The sequence below is a fragment of the Haemaphysalis longicornis genome, unplaced genomic scaffold, assembly GCF_048455015.1.
Source record: "Haemaphysalis longicornis isolate Haplotype H1 unplaced genomic scaffold, Haemaphysalis longicornis Haplotype H1 scaffold_12, whole genome shotgun sequence".
NCBI lineage: Eukaryota > Metazoa > Arthropoda > Arachnida > Ixodida > Ixodidae > Haemaphysalis > Haemaphysalis longicornis.
Genome location: NW_027526225.1, coordinates 60,116,189 through 60,138,919, shown reverse-complemented (window position 1 = coordinate 60,138,919; position 22,731 = coordinate 60,116,189). Strand labels below are relative to the sequence as shown.

Sequence of the window (22,731 nt, the reverse complement as noted above, 5' to 3'; positions counted from 1 at the left end):
CTTTTCGTATATATTTGTTGTTTCAATAAAATTCAGTCGTCAGTCAGCGCCCGTCCTTGTCAGTTTCCTCGTCCTGTCTCTTGCGCTGTTTCTAATCATGAATCCTTACCGACTCGCCCAGCTTCGCACATTTGCAAAGGGCCATCGCTGGAGGCGAGGGGGAAATAGTTGTGAAAGAGGTGTCAGTGGTGGCGAGGAGAAGTCGTGGAGCGGCCTCGAGTAAATCGATTAAATGTTTTCCCAGTCCCAATCCAGTGCCTATTCTGTGGACCAGTGGATGATGATGACGATGAACACAGGATAATGTGCAGCATTATTCTGTGGACCAGTCCACACGGTAATGTTCAGGTTTTTTCTGCGGACCATACCACGTTACAGTCCATTCTTATTCGTCTAAAGCAACCTAAAATATACGCATCTACACTAATCTAAACAAATAATTCGTAGAATTGGCTTATGAGAACAGCTTACAGGAAAAACTGCACTTGTGAAAAATAACAACTACGTAATTGCTGGGGATCGAACCCAGGGCGTAGCGCCAAAAATCCAAGATACTGCGCCACGGAAGCAACGTCTCAGAACCGAACATAAGCCTGTTGTCTGCACTACAAAATAAAGCTGAACATTATTCTGTGGTCTGGTCCACAGAATAGGTAGTGCGTTGGCATGTTCACATCGCAGTGAGATTGGAATGTGTGAATCAGCTGCGAGCTTGAGCAGCGCCCTCGGCCAGCTGCTCTTGGCCGACGCCTAGGATCACCAGCTTCTCCCAATGGAGTTCTCTCTCTCTCTCCTCTCTCAGCCGTGGGCTTCTCACAACCACTGTCATAGTTATTTTTCGATCCTCCTGAGTGGGTGGATGGGTGTGTGGGTGGGTGACAATTGTGGGTGGGCATATATGTTGTCGCAACGAAATGAGAATTGAAGAAACGGCCGTTTCTTTCCTGCGGCAGCAGTCAGCGTCAAGGCCAATCTACCCGAGGAGGGTGCATGTTCCATGGAGATAGAGAGAGAAGGAGGGATTGAGAGAGAGAGAGAGAGAATTTTTTTTTAATTCACGCACAGCGAGGTGCCAAGCTTAATCAAACACGTTGCACCTCAACCTGTGTGTGCCGGTTGTTGACGTTTTCCAACTTTGAATGCCGTATTGTCCACTACGAGGAGCGAGATAAGGAGTGATTCGTAATCTTACACTTTGTTTATTTAACGTCTATCCCCTGCACTGCTTCCGAGGACTGCATGTTCATTACCGTCTTCAATACAACTTTGTTTCCTCAGTTCTGACCGGAAGCACACAGCAGCCAGCGCAGCCCCGACCAATGCCCGGCAGTGGTGGCGCGCCATTTTCTACAGGGGCTTCATCGTTATCGTAACTATTACCACCGCGATCTTGTGCGCCAAGACAGCCATTCGAGCCTGGGATTCTAAATCAGCGCCTTATACATTACAAGGAGACGAAGCAGCCAGGAGATGCCGGCAAATCAGCGGCCCATCATCGTGGTCTTGTGAGTCACGTGTCATTTTCGCGACAGGCAAGCTAAGATAAGGCGGAGTGGACAGTAAGGCTGCCGACGAAGGGCTGCCGGATGGCAGGGACGCAGGTTGGATGTAGAAGGCACGGTGAAGGCGGCTTTTAGGGTTAGCGGTCAAGGCAGGGTGATAGGAGATAACGGGCCCTAAAAACGTGAGGTAATTAAACGTAAGTCTGGCGAATTAGCACATGACAATGTCCCTGAGAAGCTCTTTACCCCACGCAGCCTCGTACGCATGTGAGGATCTCTTTCTGACTGTCTGGGGCCTTGTCGCTATGGTTTTAGGGGCGAAGACACTTAGGTGCTGGGGCTGCTGGCGTCTCGTACCGTTGTCATCACCGTAATCATCGTCTCACGTAGTCACGGTGCTCGTTTACAGCTAGCGCTTAAGCGTAATGTGTACTACAAAACACCGGGACACTCATTTACGCTTCGCGCTTGAGCGTTTCGTAACGCGTACTAAAAAACACCGGGACACTCGTTAATGCCTCGCGCTAGACAGCTTCGTGCTTCAAAGATAAGAGACTTAGAAAAAAAAGCTGTATACGTCTAAGCCTCTAACCCCAAAGGTTTCATGTACGTTGGCAAAAACGCCAAGGCGCCAAGAATACACTTGTACACTGCATGCTTCGCCCCTCCCAAGGTTTCACGTTAGTGGATATGGCGACGTATTTTTTTTTCTTCTTCGCCTCCATCGGGAAAATACCCGGTGCAGTCAGCAATTAAACGTAAACCCTCGTGCTTAGTAAGGGAATGGCCACCACGGCTGGTGTCGCTACACATTTTTGCCCTGTACAGAGGTTAGGGCGAAGTACTGATTCTGACCCGAAGAAAGGACATGCAGCTTTCTACCTTCCTTCGACCCTTCCTGACCTGGTAATCCAAGAAGCTCTTAAAAATTTATTGCTTCTCTTTCATTATATTGCCTAAAATTTTAATACGGGTTTAGTATTACTTAAAAAAGTGACAGATTTTTTATAAAATTCTCCGAAAACTGAAAAAATGCTGACAAATATGTTCAGGAACATTATGGTCCACGAACGTAAACGCCGCAATTTGAGACATTTTAATTCGTATATGATGTTTATGGAAGATTTGAGAATTCGTCCACAAAGGAAAAAATCACGGGTTATCATGCAGAACTATCAACATGCTGAGATCTATTAATGAGAGTATTTGTGATAAATATTTAATTTGGCGCCGTAGAGCTTTCATTTCCCGGAAAAATCTGCAACCATAACCCGATAATACCATTTCACTTGAAACCCCGTGTAATCTGCTGAGGGGTGTCTCTGGCATGTTTGCAGACCTTCTCGGCCGGTCAGTCGAATATACCTACTGATTGCCTGACAAGGCGGAAACAAGGACAAGGAATGGATGCGTGAGCATATATACTGCAAACAAATGATGTGATATATACTGCAAACAACTGCTAGATGATACTGAATAAAGAAATCACTCACATAAGAGCGCATCAATTTTGTTTCAAAGATATGAACTCTGCGGCTTTCTCTACCTAAAATTATACCAAAAGTCCTGTTGACCCCCTTCTTTTCTTTCCAAACTTAGACAAACGTCCTGAAAAGGATTCGGCATCATTTCTTTAGTCAAGAAGATCAGTATAGCGCATAAGACAGGAGGAGGGATAACCTAATTAGGAGCAACATTAAGAGCCTGGATGTCCCGAGCCAAGTTCACCAAAGCGAACTGGTCCATCAGCTGGTCCGAGGCTAGCCAAGTCCGCCACGTTGGAGGAGGAGGGTGCGGGAAATGTGGGGACTAAATTGCAATGAGGCGGGAGGAAATGCAGTTCTCTAAATTAGCGAGGTTTCGGAACCATTCGACCATGTGGGAGTGTCAAACACGCAAGGGAAACGATGCAGGTCGTGGGAAAGAAGGAATGATAATACAGTGCATGAAAGGCAGGGAGGTTACCCAGGCTACAGTCCGTTTGGCTACCCAACGCATGGGAAGTGGGGAAGGAGGGATTTAGAGAAAGAAAGGGTATTGAAAAAACGGGGAATGGAGCTTGAGGAGCAAAGAGGAGGAGGAGGAGGAATAAACATTTATTGAGTAAGAGGGGTGGTGGTCAGCTTTCTACGTCCAGGAGGCCGCGAGCCTTTGCTGATTCCAGGGCTCGTTGCACTAGGGCTTTTTGGCGCTCCGCTGTCGAGCTGGTCAGCGCAGACTCCCACTGCTCAGGGGAAGAGGAGGGGACGGGGTCAGGATTGCGTGGGCAGGAGTAGACGAGGTGATAGGTTGTGAGAGGAGTGTTGCAGTGCGGGCAGTTGTAGGGGTATGTAGATGGAGATATGTGTGCGAGGATGGTGCGGTTGTAAAAGTTGTCAGTTTGTAGTCTGCGGTAGATATATGCCTCGTAGTTAGCGTGTGGTGGGAGGAAGGTACGTTCTTCTCGTGTGGGTGTAATGTGACAAGAGTGAGCTGTAGCGGTTGTCGAGGGGTGAACGGTGAGTACGTTCCCGGTCCGTGCCTCTCACGGTAGCTTCGGTTGAGGATGGGAATGCCCAGAGTGGAGTTGTCGCGCGGCAGCGTGTGCCGCTTCGTTCCCAACAAGACCTGAGTGGCCAGGAGTCTAGACAATGGCTACTTCTATGTCTTCAGGCAATCGCTGTAAGATTGGGATGGTCTGGGGTGGTTCCAGCCCAGCTTGGTACAATCGGCAGGCTTCCTGACAGTCCGAACTTATGCTAAGATATGGTTGATTGTGGTGAGTGGTGGTTGCATGGGCTATAGCTAGAGCTTCTGCCGATTTTGTGGATAAGTCAAAGTACGTGGCCGCCGTGGCAATTTCTCCTTTGGAATCAAGCGTGACCAGGGGGGTGCCAGGTGTCCTGGGATTCTGAGCGATGTCCGCGCATCGAGCATGAGAGTCGTCTGTATATTTCTTCGTAACCTGACAGACACTTGGGTGCATATGCTGCGGACCTGGCAGGGTGCATATGCTTGGGGATGGGAGCAACCTTGAGTTTCTTGCGCATGTGTAGCGGGATTCGTTGAGGTAGGTCGTTGGTGTTTGGGATTGGTCGTCCGATGTCATGAAGCACCTTCCTCCCTGTAGGATTAAGTGTTAGGCGACGAAATTGTGACTTTCGCTAGGCATCCATTAGCTCTTGAAGAGTGTTGTGTAGCCCCAACCGGAGTAGTTTTTCATTGGAGGTGTAAGTGGGGAGGCCTATGGCCGTTTTGTATGTTTTTCGTATGAGGGTGTCAAGAAAATAAAAATAAAGGGTAACTACAAAAACAAAACAATGGGCGACAATAAAGGCTAAACTGAACAGGTAAACTAACTAAATGGGGAATGAACGATTGTAAACAGTGTCTCTGCAATCGTTGAGACAAGCCTGTGTCCTTTAAAACATGAAGTAAGGCTTTTGTGGCTTTTTGGGACTTGATGGGCAACGCCTGACGCAAAACAGTCTGCGCAGTTAATGGCTGGTTGTCGAGTTTCCGGAGTGATGTTGACAGGCGCAGTCTCTGCTCTGCAAACCGGGCGCAGTGACACGAGAGGTGTTCTATTGTCTCGTCCGGGGCGCACACATCACAAGCAGGGCTGTCATTCATGCCGATAGTGATGAAGTAAGCTATGGTGAAGGCAACTCCTATCCACAGGCGGCGCCGTAGGATGGCATCCGAGCATGGCATGGTAATGGTTAAGTGGCGCTGCAGGTCGGGGTCGCGCAACGGGAGATTTCAAACTCCAGCGTATTCCAAAGAGTGGGGGGTACTGGTTCTTCATACGCGCCAAAATGTAAGCACGTTTCTTAGGTGCTCGCTAACCTATAGAAGTATCATGACTCCCCCACTCAACACTTCGTATGACACCGCAGTGACTGCCATGATGGGTCAGATGTCACCGTTTTTCACCGGTCGCTAATTTTCTTCCGAAGAGGAACGTGGCCCCATTCACCGCTGATTCATTCGCGCCAGCGAGTATATAATGCACGGTTGGTCAGGTTGCATGATAATGACGACGTGATTAGGACATACACGTGTAGGTACAGAAGGCATTTCGCCTAGAGTCAGTGATACATTATAATCTACGGGGATCTGATTAAATAGATGTTAAGGAAAACACAAGAAGCAAATGCGGCTGCCTTTCTGGCAAGGTAATCCTGACGTCACAGAATCATACTTGCGCGAATGGTTGTCGCGGACTAAAGCCATCGCGAAAGGGGGATTCACATGACAGACATGTCGGCAGCCGGACTGGTGACGTCGCATGACGTCATAGGCGGTCTAGTGGAAGGATAAAGTATGGATAAAGTATACTTTAATGTAAAGTATGGACACACGAAGGATAAAGTTAGGTGATAAAGCTAGCTGACGACAGCGCAGACGGACAGAGCAAACTCTCGACGCGTGGCCCGTCTGCGCGCGGCGAAAAGCACAACATGTTCCAGAGGTTGAGGGTAATGGCAAAGACGGACGCCAACGGAAAGCGTCGTTGCGTGGCGATGGCCTTATCGTTGGCCACAGAATGAGCCGCTTAAGATCACGTACGTGCTGAATGAGAGCGCATATATGCAGAAAAGATGTAGCGCTCACGTCTTCTGGTCCTGCGTTTCCTGAACTCCTGCTTCCTTTTCTGTCGCTTCCTTTGCCTCCCAGAGGAGGCCGTGGTGGAATGAGGACTGTAGGCGAGCGCGAGAGGCCCAGAACAAGGCGTGGGGTATCCTTCGTCGGTACCCCACGTCGGGTAACCTTATTTTGTTCAAACGGGCCAAGGCGTTTGGAAAACGTGTGCGCCGTGAGGTAAAACGAGAGAGTTGGCACACCTTCTTGACATCCATAAATTCTTACACAGACACACACAAAGTCTGGACACACATACGAAAACTAAAAGGACAACATACACACAGCCTGCCCCTGGTTAGTACAACAGGGGACACACTGGAAGACCAGGCTAACACACTTGCACAACACTCAGAACACGTGTACAGTTCAGCACACTACACAAACACTTTCATGAAACACAAAAAATCTGCGGAGAAGAAGTCACTGCAGTGACTTCTTCTCCGCAGATTTTTGCTATCACGCTATCACGCATGCGTGATAGTAACAAGTCGCACACTTCTTACAATTCTCCTTTTTCAATTCATGAGCTGAAGGTTGCTCTGAACACATGTAAGCCTTCAGCTCCAGGTGCAGACAAAATCACATACACCATGATACAACACCTACACCCAGACACTCTTGAAACACTCCTACATCTATACAACAACATATGGCTTTCGGGGCACATTCCTCGCTCTTGGAGGGAGGCCATAGTAGTGGCTTTCCTCAAGGTAGGAAAGGACCCTTCCTCTCCCGCTAACTATCGGCCCATCGCCCTTACAAGCTGCCTGTGCAAGCTCCTCGAGAAGATGATAAACAGGAGGCTCGTGTACGTTCTTGAGTACAATGGTCTTCTCGAGAGCTGCCAGGCAGGTTTTAGGGCAGAGCGGCCCACTAACAACCAACTCGTCGCGCTCGAGTCTTATGTATACAAAGGATGCTTTCCTCCACAAACAATTTTGTATGACGGTATTCTTTGATCTGGAAAAAGCGTACGATATCGCGGGGCGGTATGGCATCCTAAGTCACCTGAAGTCCTTCGGCATGTCGGGTAACATGATGAACACACTTGCCAGCTACTTGTCTGAAAGAACATTTCGTGTGCGAGTTGGAACTGCACTCTCTAGGGTTCATGTTCAGGAGAATGGAGTGCCGCAAGATGGTGTTTTAACTTGCACCCTTTTATTGTGAAAATGAATTCCCTTAGGAAGGCGCTGCCACCACCGATTTCCTGTTCAATCTATGTAGAGGACGTTCAACTCTCCTTTAACCAGCTTGATAGGTTCACGATTGGACTATGGTAGCGTTGTTTATGGGTCAGCAAGTAAAACATCCCTCAAAATGCTGGACCCAGTGCTCCATCTGGGGCTTCGCCTGGCGTGTAACGCCTTCCGCACTAGCCCGGTCGAAAGCCTCTATGTGGAGTGCAACAAATGGAACCTACAACGCCAGCGAGCATACACAGATCTCCTTTACGCTTTTAAAATTTCATCCATGCCTCACCATCCTTTTAAATCAGTTTTTCATGATACATCCATTACTGAACTCCTTTTAAATCTACCATCGTTCTCTGCGCCCTTCTCTTACAGAGTTATAGAGGAAGCGTCAGAGCTTGCTGTCTCCTTTTTAGACACCATCCAAACTTCTGTAACAGATTTTATGGCACCATGGCATCTCCCCCTGTATCATGCGACACATCTTTTACACATATGGATAAAAACCGGGCTCCCACATGTGCAATTCTGCAGCACTTCTTGTATTTGCAGCAGAAGTATCCGTGTTCTGAATTTTATACGGACGCCTCTAAGACTGCCACCTCTGTGTCCTGCGCGGCACATGGGCCTGTCACTAGAACTCTCAATAGTAATACTAGTATCTTTACGGCAGAGGCTTACGGCGTACTTCTTGCTGTTAATCATATACTTCAAAGCCACATCCCACAATCCATTATATATATAGATTCCCTCAGTTTTGTGCGGGCATTGTCGTCAGCAAAGTCTTCGAAAAACCATGTTGTCAATCTGATAGTCAAGGGTATTATGTCTGTGTATGTCCACAAATTGGAACTGGTCCTTTGCTGAGTCCCTGGCCACTGTGGCATAGCCGGGAACGAAGCAGCGGATCGAATGGCTGCTGCTGCTACACTCTTGAAAACAGTAGACATAACCACATTACCCTACACCGACGTGAAACCACACATCAGACAACAACTTCGCAAAACATGGCAAACACACTGGAGTGAACAGACAGACAACAAGTTACACGTAATAAAACCTGACTTGGGACCATACACCACCGACACACGCAATAGATACACTGAAGTCGCCTTGGCTAGATTACGGATGGGGCACACACATGCAACGCACTCGCACCTTCTCACTGGATCTCCAAGACCTCTGTGCAACAGGTGCGTAGAGGCCCTATCCTTGATCCACATCCTCATACAATGTAAGGCACTCGACATTACACGACGCAAACACTTCCCACAACTACACACACGACATATTCCACCACACCCGTCATACTTCTTCCATGTTTTCTGTTCAGCGCACCTTTAAGTTCAAATCAGAAGTACACTTCCTACAACTCATCTCATACCATCCATAGTTTCACCCCTGGTCCTATACACCAGCCACCTTATTTATCTTTTAACCACTCATGTTCTTCACCCTGGCCCTTTACACCAGCCGTGCTCATAGTCATTGACTGATTTTATTCGTTTTCCCTCCTCATCAAATAAATTTGTATTTGGCGCTCTTTGCCCATGTCGGCCTTGCGCCACTAAACCTAAACCATCATCATTATCATCTTTCCTGGCTGGAATAGCGTGAACTGAGTTATCCAAGACCATTTTTTCTAAACTGAACAAGTTTGTACTTCGTCATCATTGCCACTTTAGGAATTTCCCTTTGTGATGCGTCTGTCAAGGAACATCTCTGCAGTGACACACAGCAATTTCGTAACCTCCGGCCGTAACAATACCTGCCCGACGACGCACGTACTGCCATGGACTTAACTATATGTCTTACTATTCGCGCACAGCAGCGCGTCTTCAACTTTGGTACGTTCGCGTTCGCGGCCATGACGCTGGGTCTGCTGCTGGTCGTCTCGGGCTACGTGACTCATCTTGCGCCCGGCGAAGAGGAACGCCGCCTTCGCCGCGAATGAAAGCGAGGCGGACCCCCTCATGTGGGCGCTGCACGGGACCGAAGGGCACTGAACCGTGTTCGGCAATACAGCTATACTTCAAATGTTAACCAAGCGAAACCAAGTCTCAGACTAAGCCAAGGTTTTGCTTTGCATATTCAAGGTTAGCTGAGCTGAGCCATAGCCATTTTTTTCACTGGTCACTAATTTTATTTTCTTCCGAGCGGGAACGTTGCGCCATTCACCGCTCCTGCCTTCGCGCCAGCGAGTATATCATGCACGGTTGGTCAGGCTGCATGGGAATGGCGATGTGATTGGGACATAAACGTGTAGTTACGGACGAAGAGTTTTCGCTGTGAGTCAGTGATGCATTATAATCTATGGGGATCTGATGGTCTTGATGTTAAGGAAAACAGAAGAAGCAGTTGCGCCTGACTTTCCGGCAAGCACTCAATGACGTCACAGAATCTTACTTGCGCGAGTGATAGTCGCGGGCTAAAGCCATCGCTAAGAATTAGACATGACTGCTCCATTGAAGTGGGGCCTCTAGTTCCGTTTGATCGTACCACTCGACTACTGTAACGGGCAGTCAACACACTGGTTGCTGTGCTTTTATTGCTCGCCGCTGTTGCATCACTGCTGACGTCGCGTGGCGCGAAATTTGAAAGTTGTCCAAATTTTCTTGCGTTCTTTTTTTTTTGCGCCATCTTTCGTGGCTGGAATAGTTGACTAACTTAGTCAACTCTATTCCAGCCAGGGAGTAGAGTTGACTCAAGACCAGTTTTTTTTTTTTTTTTTTTTTACAAATTGAACAAGTTTTTGTTGTCTTCGTTGCCAGTCTAGGAATTTCCATTCGTAATACGTGTGTTCAGGATCATCTCCGCCGTGGCACACAGCAATTTCTTAACCTCTGGCCGTAACAATACCTGCCCGACGACGCACGTACTGCCGTGTACTTAACTATATGCCCTACTATTCGCGCGCAGGCAGCGGGTCTTCAACTTTGGCACGTTCGCGTTCGCGTCCATGACACTAGACCTGATGCTGGTGGTGGAGTACACGAAGTTCACGCGACGCGACTGCCTGCTCACCGCCAGCGGGACTCTGCAGGCCACCCGCGTGCACTCGAGCGGCGGCACAAAAGTCCGGCTGTACCGGGCTGTCCCCTTCGGACAGACCACGGACGGCAGCGTCCGCTTTGCCAGGCCCCTGCCGTTGGACTTCGTCTCCCTCACGGACTGTCCCGTGCGGGGCCCCAGCCACGCAGGCCCTCCCTGCAAGCAGTGGCGGGACGGGGGCGGAGTCGTCGGCTCCGAAGACTGCCTCAACATGAACGTGTGGGCACCCGTAGCCGCATCCGGATCCCCGAGGTAGTGCGCTATTGTTTTTTCGCCCTGATATTCCAGGTTTCTCGGCTCCCTCAAAATTTTTCGGCCACCCAAGTCTGCTTACCTCACCCGAAGACGAAAGCCTTGCTTACTATTGTGGCGGGTACCTTTTATATACACCTCCATCCGCCAACACCTCAGCCACGCTATTTTACCATCCTTGATCTATCTTAATCCCCATTCTTTCATGCCAATCTACCTTAATCCACTTTCATATATTTTACTCCCTAACGTAACCCATTTTAATTCATTTTACTTCCCCTAATCCCAATCCCACCGTACTAATCATTGCTATCAATCATTAAGTAATCTTAATCCATCTCAATTCGTCATAATCTCCCCTTCATCCGTCTTTCTAATCCTTACTATCAGCCAGTAATCAGTCATTGACTATGTTAATCCTTATTCGTCCTCGCACGGCTGCCACGCTTTGGTTCGCTTCTGTAGTTCCGTAAGTCTAGCGTAATTTTTGTAAGCTTTGTACCATTCAGGCCCCCACCAAGGTCATCCGGAGTCACCTTCCAGTAGATATAGCTTCCATTTTAATACTGTGTGACGCTGCACTACTATTTATTCATTCGCCAAAGTCTGTATTGAGGAACATGTCTTCTCCATCTTGGTAAAAACAGATGATGGTAATCATGGTGATTACGATGATTACGACGCGTCCAGCGTATCCCGCACGGTCTGCATGACACCAGACATACGTCATATCTGTTGCCCAACGACACGCGCATGACGCCAGGTGTGTGGCGCGAGGCGCGCGGCAAGAGCGCTTTATTCTCTTCACTCTGCTAGCACGTGCGGGTGCAGAAAGAGAGAGAGAATCCACTTTATTTGGAACGAGCCTTGGACGAGACGAACGCTACATAGACTGTGCCTCACTCTCTTCGTTCTTTCCTCTTTCTCTCTTCCTATCCTTTGAAACCCCCCGTTTCCCTCCCTGGACTGGGTTGTATGAGGGTGAACTCCCCGACTGAGTCCAACAATAGCCCCAGTTCTTTTAGGGTGGGTGAGTGGCGGTGGCCCATGGGGCCGCCGCGACGTCGAGGGCCCGACCGGTGACCAGTTCTTGGCGGTCGCGGTCCGAGCACCCCAGAGCCTTTTCCCAGAGGGTGGGGGAGGATAGTGAAGGAAAGGGTCGCGCGGACATTCGCAGAGCGAGTGATAGATCGTGTCCGGCGCGTCACACAAGGGGCAGTTGGGAGAGGAAAAGAGGTGAGGGTACGTATGCGCTAATAGAGTGAGGAAAGGAGTGCGTCTGAAGAAGGCGCCACATGTGGGCAGCCTCGGCTGTGAGGGAGGGGTGGGGAGGGGGAAGTTGTCTGCAAAGGGGGCGGTAATGTTGGGTGATGTCCCGGTATGTGAGCAGTACCGAATGGGACATCTCGGGAACGCCGTGTTTAGGTGTAAAAGAAGCGCCTGCCCGGTGTGTCAAAGCCCGGGCGTGGTGGTGGGCAGCCTCATTACCACCTAAGCCGGTGTGGGCCGGAGTCAACAGCAGCGTCACGGGTTCGGAAGGGGGTCGAGTGTGAAGAATCGGGTGCAGAAGTGTCTCACAATATCGAACATTACTGCAGAGTGAAACCGGTTTTTATTGGTGGACATCATGACCTCGTCAGTGTGTGTTATGGTATGGATGGAGGGGCTTGACGCCTTAGCCGTCATGGAAAGGACGTCAGTGGGTAGGGCGAAAAAATAGCCCGAGGAACCCTGGTATTTTAAGTGTGGAGCACTTTAGGGGACCGGCTTGTCGTCGTAGCTCGTCCGCGGTCACAGTGTCACGTGGCGTCACGCACCTAACCAGAGTCCTAAGGCACCCAAAGCGGCTTGCACCCAGAGCTCTTGCAGAGGCTTGCACCCTTAGGCACCCAAACAGAGGCTTCCAAAAGATACCCGCTTGTCCCTCGATTCAGCATTCCGGCCAAACGTTGACAGGATAGTTGAACAAGAGGTTTATATCGGCAGAATCGTTCGAAACGCTGAAACCGCTAGCACTGGTCATACATGCTCCCAGTATTCAGGGCAAAGAAAACGTACTGCAGGTGCATTATATTATGTAATATGTAATAAGCAAAATATATGTAATTAATCGGCAGCCCCCGAGTTTATTTAGTTAGAAATGCTCATTGGGTTGGTTTTTACTAGAGTAAGCGAAAAAAGTGGCCGCGTGAGAAACCAACGATGCCTTCAAAATGGCGCAGAGAGGCTCCAGCACGCGCGAAATGAATGCAAGCACAAAAAGAAAAAAAATTGGGCCCATCTTCCCGCGAGGGGGACTCGAGTAAATGCGTCGCATAGGGGGTGGGTGTATTGCGTTAACGTTTAGTGTTTGTGGAGTTGGCGGTAGTGAATGCGTTGTATCAGCAGCTTCTTGACGTAGTTTGAATGAGTCAAAGATATAAGGCGCGTTCGTAGCCTCCCATTCTGTGTCGGCTTTGTGGCGCAGTGGGTAGAGCACCATGTACATTGCGTTCTGCCCGCAGGGTCGAGGGATCGAAACCAGGCGCCGGATAGCATTTTTTTTAATATAGTGTAGGGGGAGGGGTGCGGACTACGACTACGGACGTCAACGCGGGTGACATCGTGAGTTACTGAAATGCTCTGCATTTAAAAGAACCCGCCCGTGCTGTTCCAGGCAGAGTGTGGGTCCCTGGTCACGCAGGGATAATCTTCAATGAACTGGCAGACCAATTAGCCAATTTGGCTCTTGGGGGTCCTGCCGTCGTGAATTGCCTAATTGACAGTTTTCTTTTGGGGGCGAGGTTCAGGCGCCTTCAAGTTTTAGAAATTAACCGGTAAGATGCCCTTCGTTCATGCTCCGACTATATTCACCTCTCTCACTTATGGACGCCTAAATTCTACGAATCTCGTAAATGTGAGGTCGCAATCACAAAATTTCGTTTCAGAATCCCCCCTTTAAATTTTTATCTACACAAAGCTGGTCAGGCGTTATCTCCTCAATGCCCGTTCTGCATGGCCCCTGAAACAATAGAACACTTTCTTTTAAATTGCCGCAGCTTTTCCTTGATGCGACGCACGCACCTTGAATACACGTTTAATCGGCTGAATCTCCCTTTAATCTTTAACCGTTATTCTTTCCCTGGGTGCTTCCGTCATAGGATATTGCCACAGAGATGTCGTGATCGCCTTTCATTCCTTTGTTGCGGCGACAGGCCGGATGCCCTGCTAGATAGCTATGCCTTCATTCGCAAGTTTTTTTCCTAACAATCCTGTTCTATCCAAAGATTTCTTTTTCTACTCTCAATGTTTTTTCTCGTGCTTCTTTTTTTTTCTTTCTCTCTAAAATAAACCGGGTCACAGTCTAATTATTGGCAGCTTCTTGGCCAATCCCCCGCGTGGGTACGCGCCATGACATAAGGAACCAACCAACCAACCAACCAAATATGAATGTAAAATAAAAGAGCATAAAAGTAACCTAATAGTAATATTATCGAATTCTGTGGATACAGTGGGCAGCGCTGAAAAAAAGAGCCCTTCGAAGGTATATGTTTCAGCCCGATGAGTTTTGTCAATTGGTTCTCAAAAGAGATCAATAATAGGTTTTCTCAATACAAATCCTTTTGATTTTCTACTGACACATCTCAATAGCCAATTGTGTTTGAACTAAGTTTCTATTGACTGAATAAAAACTCAACAGCAACTGAATTGAAACTCAAAATACATTTTTGTAAAGGGTATACAATGCGTGCAAGCGATGACGGGACCGAACGCCTACAGCCGCGGCGGGAGAAGGGGGAGCGAAGCACCGCACCTTCGATTAGGCATCTCCCTGGCAACTAGGTAACCAGCGCTGTGAATGCAGCACTACCGGAGCTAATGCCCCCGCCGGCCCAGCTGACATCTCTATTCTCTGCATGAGCGGCGTCATCCTTGGTTATTTTGTCGCTCTGCTCCGCGAATCGATCGGCAGAAATTTGTGGCGACGTGTACCATCTATATTGCAAGCTGCCGACTCCATGACGGCACCCTGTTTTCAGATCGCATTTTATCTGTGCTAAGACTAACACTTGGCGAGGTAGACACGCTAAGGCGAACTCTAAGGGGTTATGACATACTCCGGTGGGGCGTCGCAGGAGGACCGTGGTGGTTGTCGTCACCGGAGAATGGTTCCAGTCCGAGTACAATACGGACTTCGACGGGGCCAATCTTGCAGCCGCCGGCGACTTCATCGTCGCCGTGCCCAACCACCGGGTCGGCGCGTTCGGTTTCCTCAACGCGGGCGTCGGAGGAGCCGTCGGAAATGCCGCTATCGAGGACCTCCTGCTGGCCCTATCCTGGCTGCAGAAGAACGCCTGGAAGTTCCACGGGGACCCCGAAGACATCGTCGCCCTGGGACTGGGATCGGGCGCCTTCCTGCTGTCCGTCATCCTCATGAGCCCCGAGTTCAACGTCTTCAGGCGCGCCTTCCTGCAGGGGCCGTACCCGACGTCGCCCATACCACTCAACACGCCGGCGCATGGCCAGGTCTACGTGGCCGAAATGGCGCGTTCCCTCGGCTGTCCCGAGGGCGACATCTTGAGCCAACTAAAGTGTCTGCGCTCGGCCTCAGAAAACGAGATTATGAAGAGCACGATCAACGTCACGGCCGAGATGCCGTTTGTTCCCGGTTCTTTCTACGGCGTCGCCCTCACGCAGCTGCACAAAAGGGCCGCCTTCGGGGAGGTCACACTCATGCTAGGAAGCGACGTGTACGACGCAATGGCGATGTTTCAGCGCGTTGTGCCGGTGGGCGACTTATACAGAAACGGGTTCAGCGTGTTCGACGTGTTCGCGTACTTTCTACGTGCCATGAGGGGCGTGGCGGTCGACGAGGCTCCGCTCAGATTTATGCCGCGCGTTCTGAGTGGTGTGGGGTCATTCCCGGAGTTGGAAGCTTACATTGTGAATCTGTGGACCGTCTGCTTTCCCCGCATCATCGCGGATCAGGCGGCGGACAAGAATGGAACGGTGTACCGCTATATCGTCACAAAGCGATCGCCGTATCGAATCCGTGATGTCTTCGACGTAGAAATGGTCGCAGGATTCCTGAAAAATGGGTAAGTGCAAATGTATTTTAACAGCAGAGCTGTTTAAGCTTCTATTTCTGCCGCCTATTGAGCGTGCGCCTCGTGAGGAGCACGCGACATCGGCCAAGCTTGATGGTGGGTTTGCGCCACGTGAAGAGCTCGCATAAAATACCCCAAAAATATGGGGACCACGTGAGCTCATGCCTCGTGAGGAGCGCCCGACGTCGGCCAGCTCGACTTTCGAGAACACTGCCTAGCATTCGCGGCGCGGTCACTCGGGTGCTCTTCTGCTGGCCAGTTCCCGTGCATTCGCGCCTGAAGTGAAGAGCACAGACACAGAGCTCGCGCTATAGCCGGTATTCAATGGCGCGGATTGCATGCAGGCAACCAAGTGTGCGCCGCCATATCTGTGGCCAAGCGTCTGTCGCTAGGCGATGTTGTGCGCACGGCCCGCAGATCAGGCACCCCTCTTCTCCTCCATGCAACCGTGTGAGTGCGCCCACGGCCGGGCTAGTACAGCGGCGTGCGCGCGTTGGTGGCAGAACGTCGAGACGGGGCTCCATTGTTCTCGCCGCCGCTGCGAAGGCCGTATCAACACAGCGCGCGCCGCCGCTCTAGCCCAACCGTAGTGCGCCGTCACTCGTTACGTCGGGCTCCGTTCGATGGCGGTACTTGTCCATGCTAAGCACGACTGTGAAACACATGACTGTTTCACGTTACAAACTCTACCTCATCGAACGCACAGCATTCCCTCGAGTTCAATGCGAGTGCTATTAATTACATCTCTGTTGACACCACCGTTTAGAATCGGATTGTAACTGAGCAGATGACGCACGCGGGTGTTTTTTTTTTTCTTCGCCGTGTGGGCGCAGTGGCCCAAGCGGCGCCGTGTCCTTGGCGTATCGGCCATGTCTGTGGCCGTTTCCAGTGTTGCCAGGCGAAGAAATTGACCGCGAAACTTTTCAACGAATAGCACCTATAGAAGCCGAGTTCCCGAAACCGGTGACCACGGGTTGTAGCGAGTGCTAACGTGGTCCACTTTGGGAGAGATGCGGAAGCCTGCGGACAGAACGATCTGGGCCTGCCAGTCATGTACAACTTTCAGCGGCAAGTTCGGAAATCCATTTGAAGTGCAAGAGCCGGGTCTCTGACGAAGGGAGGGGGTCCGCCAGCTCTGCTGTATCTCCAGCCTTGCACCATTAGTGCAAGCTGCGCCAATTTTTAAATGCATAGCATTTTAGTAACTCACAATGTCACGCGGCGTTGGCGTGCCTTGTCGTAGTCCGCAGCCAGGCCACTACACTAACGGTTTCCGGCGCCCGGTTTCGAACCCATGACGCCGCGGGCGGAACGCAAGGTGCCCGGCGCACTACCGACTGAGCCACGAAACCGACACAGATTTGGATGCACCGAACGCGCCTTATATCCTTCACTCATTTCTGGTTTGTTTCGAAAGCGCCACAAGTTGTCCCGCGCCTCCGAAAGATGGCGACACGGGTCCCGCGATCGAGAGATACGACTTCTTTTCTCTGTGCGAAGCGTTTCGTTGAACTACTTGCGTAGTGGTCATATTATTTGGTGCGATCGACATGTACACAAATTTGAACGAGTTTATTCCTTTCCGGAGCAGCTTTCATACAAACATCGCGCGCGATATGTGTTGGTACGGCTGGTGCAAGCATATTTTAGAGCAAAAGTTCTAATACGCTATCTTTCAAGGTCCTTCATCGCAAGTGTCCTCAAGCTGCCGGGGCGCCAACTTCCCCTTTCTTATTGCTTCCCTCGCTCGGAGCCTCGCTGCTGCGGTACCACCTGACTAGGCGAGGATGAAGCGACTGCTTGGCCATCGCTTGATCCCTCAGTCTCACTCTCGATGGTGCGCCGGCTGGGGTATCTGCGCGTGGCCTTCAGTGCAAGGGAAAGGATGTAGTATATCCAATCATCCCTTAGATATAGCTAGACTGTAGGCTGCCAGCAAAGGCAAACTTCTATGAAACACTGTGTGCATAGTTTTCGCTTTTCCTTAGGGTGGCTAGGTTAAAAAGTGTTAACCCTGGGCTCTTTGTCATTTGAACTTTGTATTTCCTGGCCCTTTCAATGTCTCCGTCAAATTTTAAGTGGGACACTTCGAAATTAACAATTTCGGGGACCAACTTGCCAATAACCTGCTGAACTCTATTGAGCAGTTCATTTTGACTCCATTGTGACCACGTTGCCACTTCGCAGGACTGTTCCGTCGCTCAAGGATGGCCAGCCGTGGCTTCCGTACGAAGCTGGGCGCCGGTTTACTGTGAACGCCACGAAAGGCGAAGAACCGGTCGAAGCCAACACCACCGACTGCGGCGACATGGAGGACGTCGCGCTTCTCTTGCAACAGAGCGAAGCCTGAAGGTGCACACCTTCACGCCACCTACGAAAGGAATGCATGGGTGATCTGAGCACCAAAGACGTGCCCTTTGAAATGCCCACCTTGAACCGCTCATCATTATGCTCGTTTTTTTTTATATGATGTCGGCAAGCGGCCTGATTGAAATGAACAGACCAGTATATAACGGTTTATCAGTTAGACTGCAGTTAGAGTAATAAACTATATTTTTTGGTTACTGTAACGCTGCTTTATTTAAGTAGAAATTTTTAAAATTGAAAATAGGAAAATGACCCTTATTGTTTTACACTGTAAACAGATGCTCAAATATACTGATTAAAGGAGTGGTGACACCAAATTTTAAGTCTAAAAATCCAGCTGTAGGGTCCCTTTGTATGCATGGACACTGAACACGAAGTGCTAGCTGGGTACAGCAAACGTTTAATATATATTTTAATGCTCTTCTAAAACGAACTTAAATGCCCGTTGTGGAGTTCGGGACCCATCGCTGGCGCCACTACCAATGACGTCAATGTATTCATACATTGACGTCGTGCTTGAAATTCAAGCATAACAAAGTTTCAATGACCTCATACCACGTACGTTACCGACTCGATCCACGTTAATGCGAACCCCAGTCACTATGGTGGCTATACAGTCATAGAGTTACACAGTCACCACCAGGGTTTCAAGGTCTGGCGATTTGCCGCCAACGTGGAAACTTTTCAAGACCTGTGGCGACAGGGATTTCACTGTGGTGACTTGGCTACTTGCTGGCTTCTTTGAAACTCTGTGATTTTATATATATTTCCGGGCCATGCTCAAACCCCATTTTCAAAAAAAGAGGGCCTATATGACCTTTCAGTGCATTTCAGCCTTCGAGACAAAGTGAACAAAGAGAACAGAACAAACCTTTAGGCCGATGACGGTGATCTGGCTAAGTCATGGCCAGGTCTTGCATAGCATAGGTCCCAACACATCAGTCACTCAATCACACACGTACTACCGTACGAGCACTATAGTTACCGGCACAAATCAAAATTTGTCTTGCTCTTTTTGTAATATCTGGCACCTGATGGCGTATGAATAGCGCTGAATCCTTCAAGCAGCGCCGTAGCAATGGTTCCGTAGTTCACGGGAGCTTAAGATTTCATGCAGAGTGTTTGGAAGTGTGCTTATACACACTTCCCAAAACTCTGCATGAAATCTTAAGCTCCCGTAAACTACTTAACTGATTTAAAACAGGAATGTGAATGTAAAAAGGCAGCGAAAGTGGTAAAACATGGTGCGCAGTTAACGCCCGCTCAATAAAGGCATTCATATTCTTTGAATGCTTTGCAGAAACTCGCATATTTTAGCTTTTTTCTAGACAGTAGTCAACCGCTGTCGCTTTTCTGCATCACACAAACGAATAAAACGTGTCATACGGTTTTTACTTGTCGAAATTTTTGCATTTTTTCCGCGAAGGCTATCACAAAGTACTTACTAGCATCGTCTTGCTGAAAATGTTGACTTTTCTAGCTCCTTTTCAAACATTCACTTCAAGGTAGCGTCTTTTTTTAGCTAATTTCGGCCATTTCCCGGTGACTTTTCCTTTTTATGTCTGCTCTGCTCAGCTAAGCCCCGTAACACCCCTGATGAATGGAATAAATACAAAACTGCCGAAAATGCTTATCTGGAAGCCATACGCCAGGCCAAACACTCATTCTTTCAGTCTGAGATGCCAAACTTGCTCAAGAACCGGAAAAAATTCTGGCAAGTCCTAAAGCCACAGAACACGTGATATTACTCTATTCAATGAGTCGGGTGATGCCCTGACCAACGCTGAATGTACCCACGTGTCTAATGCTGCGTTTGCATCAGTTTTTACTCAAGAAACTGAACTGTCATTTTCTATTCCCCATGCAAACTTTGAAAGTGCCAACTACATTTTTTACCATCCGGCATTTCATCTCTTATAGACAATACCAAACTTTCATCGGCAGCCGGCGTGGATGACATTACGTCAAAACTACTAAAAAACACTAAAAATATTTGTGCAGCATATCTGTGCCTACTATTTTCTCAGTCGGTATCAACAGGCATGCTGCCCTCCGACTGGATACACGGCAAGGTCGTTCCAGTTCATAAATCGGCTAACAAACACTCCCCATTGAATTATCGGCCCATATCATTAACCCGCGTACTCTGCAAAATCCTTGAACATATCATCTACGCCCATATCATGAATTTCCTTGATTCTAACCATTTTTTTCACAATGCGCAGCATCGCTTTAGTAAAGGTTTTTTCATGTAAAATGCAGCTATACCTATGTTTGTTCACAACCTGCACGTAAACACTGACTCTAACTTCCAAACTGACGCCATCTTCCTACACTTCGCAAACGCTTTTGACGAAGTTCTACATCAGCGCCTACTTCTAAAACTAGCTGCGTTACATCTAAATGTTGATATCTTAGCATGGTTTGAAAAATTATTACGTAATCACTCACAATCAGTCTTTGTCAGTGATCAAATATCTAACTCTACCCCCGTAACCTCAGGCATCCCTCAAGGGTCTGTCCTCGGTCTACTTCTGTTTCTAATTTACATTAACCTACCAATGCATGCATCTTCTAACATCCGTATGTTCGCAGATGACTGCTTAATTTATTGTAAAATTGCTGGTGCTTCTGATAACGTGTCCTACAAAATGACCTGCGAAGTGTGCAAGAATGGTGCAACCTTTGGCGAATAGCCCTGAACCCTAACAAATGTAAGACCATCTCCTTACCCGCCGCGGTGGCTCAGTGGCTAAGGCGTTGCGCTGCTGAGCACGAGGTCGCGGGTTCGATTCCCGGCCGCGGCGGCCGCTTTTCTGATGGAGGCGAAAAGCAAAAACGCCCGTGTGTACGAGATTTCGGCGCACGTTAAATATCCCCAGGTGGTCAAAATTAACCCGGAGCCCTCCACTACGGCGCGCCTCATCGCCTGCGTTGCGTCGGCGCGTTAAACCCCACAATTAATCAATCAATCAATCAATTAAGACCATCTCCTTCCACCGCTCTGGAAATCCACTTCCTTTATCGTACGAAACTGCTGGAACCATCCTAGAAATAGTTCCTTTCTACAAATATCTCGTAGTAACCCTTTGTAGTGATTTAACCTGGGCAACACACATTGCTAACATAATTTCATCTGCTAACAAAACACTCAGATTTCTGAAACGCTCTTGGCACCACGCCCCTCAAAATGTAGAATTATTAGCCTTTCAGTCTCTTGTCAGGTCTAAATTAGAATACGCATCCCCCATTTGAAACACTCATAAAGCGTATCTCATCAATCATCTCAATCGCTTCAAAATCGAGCTACACGATTTATTCATGCCAAATACTCCTACGACGTCAGCACATCGGCAATAAAATCATAATCAGAGTTGTCATTACTTGCATATTGTTGCCACACTGCTAGTCTTCGTCTTTTTAAGAGTTCCTTTACATCCCTCTCAAGAAACCACCATACATACTCCCCCTGCATGCCCCTCCATCGGCACCGGTTACCCGCAACAAGCTGCGCGCCCACGTACGCGCACCATCACTTTTAGATGCAGAGCATCTGATTCACTCGCCTTGTCCCTCCGGCGTCGTCGTCGGCGTTGTCCGCCCCTCCCCCATTCTCCTCGCCGCGCCAGCTGCGCTATCCGCCGCTCACCCCCTCTCCTCTCCGATAGCGATCACTCTCTCGCGAGGGGCATTGGATTGGATTCGATTGGATTGGATTAAAGTGGATTGTGTTGGATTGTGTTGCGTCATAGCCGCGGCACGTTGCGTCATAGCCGCGGCAGACGCGCTGGGGCCAGCGCATGTGCAGTACTCTCTCTTCCGCGGTTTCCTCTCCTTCGGGCGCGCTGCGCATATAACCGGTGTGCCGTTCTCCGGCGAAGCAACATCCACGCTTGGCTCAATTATTCCACGCCGCTTTACAAGTACGCCAACGTCGTCATCGACTGGGACCGGCTTACGCAGTCCCCTCAACGTTATGCGTGCATAAAACGCGGTCCCTTCGCCGCTCCGCCTATGCGTCGCATCTACACAGGGGTTCCCGCGAGGGGAGGTGGTAGTTTTTTTCGTCTTCATTTCGTCTCAAATTACCTTTCTAGCGAAATCATCTCCATATCCTGCCCCACATTTTTGAGCAACATAACTAATTATCTAGCACTGTAATAAAATATGGCTCTCAAATTTTCAAATTTATATATATATATATATATATATATATATATATATATATATATATATATATATATATATATACAGAAAGAAATGCCGGCAGTCTACAACGCCAAAGAAGGCATAGGGGAATGGTTTCGAAATCGAAAGGCGTGGGTTCGGTCCCCACTCTGGGCGCGTGTTTTTCTTTCTTCTTTCTCACGTAATTAATAGAAAAAAAATAATGTAACGTCACTAACGGTAAAAAAAAGTCTAACCATTCCCTATATGCCTTCTTTGGCGTTGTAGACTGCCGGCATTTCTTTCTGTATTTCCTAACGAGCCCCTCATTTCCAAACCTATATATATATATATATATAATGTGGACCATCATTCCTTTCTTTCATCACACCTTTCCCTCTTCAGGCACAGTGCGGGCCCATAAATTGATTGATTCACCTTTGGCGCGACATGAATCAATTTTGAGGCGTTCTCTACAAGATAAAC

At 48.9% G+C, this 22,731-nt stretch overlaps 1 protein-coding gene across 1 annotated transcript; it reads left to right on the top strand.

Moving 5' to 3' along the window:
* Positions 1 to 1,470: 1,470 nt before the first annotated feature.
* On the top strand, positions 1,471 to 18,209 carry LOC144161645 (carboxylesterase 4A-like). The gene is made up of 4 exons (XM_077692276.1): positions 1,471 to 1,505; positions 10,241 to 10,624; positions 14,740 to 15,702; positions 17,899 to 18,209. Exons 1-4 carry the CDS (start codon positions 1,471 to 1,473, stop codon positions 18,059 to 18,061), a joined length of 1,545 nt encoding a protein of 514 aa, XP_077548402.1. The 3' UTR covers positions 18,062 to 18,209.
* The last annotated feature ends 4,522 nt before the right edge of the window (positions 18,210 to 22,731 follow it).

What these genes read in the sequence shown, in the direction of transcription:
- LOC144161645 (XM_077692276.1), top strand. Translation starts at nt 1,471, where the DNA reads ATGCCGGCAAATCAGCGGCCCATCATCGTGGTCTT. An exon ending in CGGCCCATCATCGTGGTCTT is followed by an intron (nt 1,506 to 10,240) that starts GTGAGTCACGTG and finishes ATTCGCGCGCAG; the next exon opens with GCAGCGGGTCTTCAACTTTG. An exon ending in GCAGGATTCCTGAAAAATGG is followed by an intron (nt 15,703 to 17,898) that starts GTAAGTGCAAAT and finishes GCCACTTCGCAG; the next exon opens with GACTGTTCCGTCGCTCAAGG.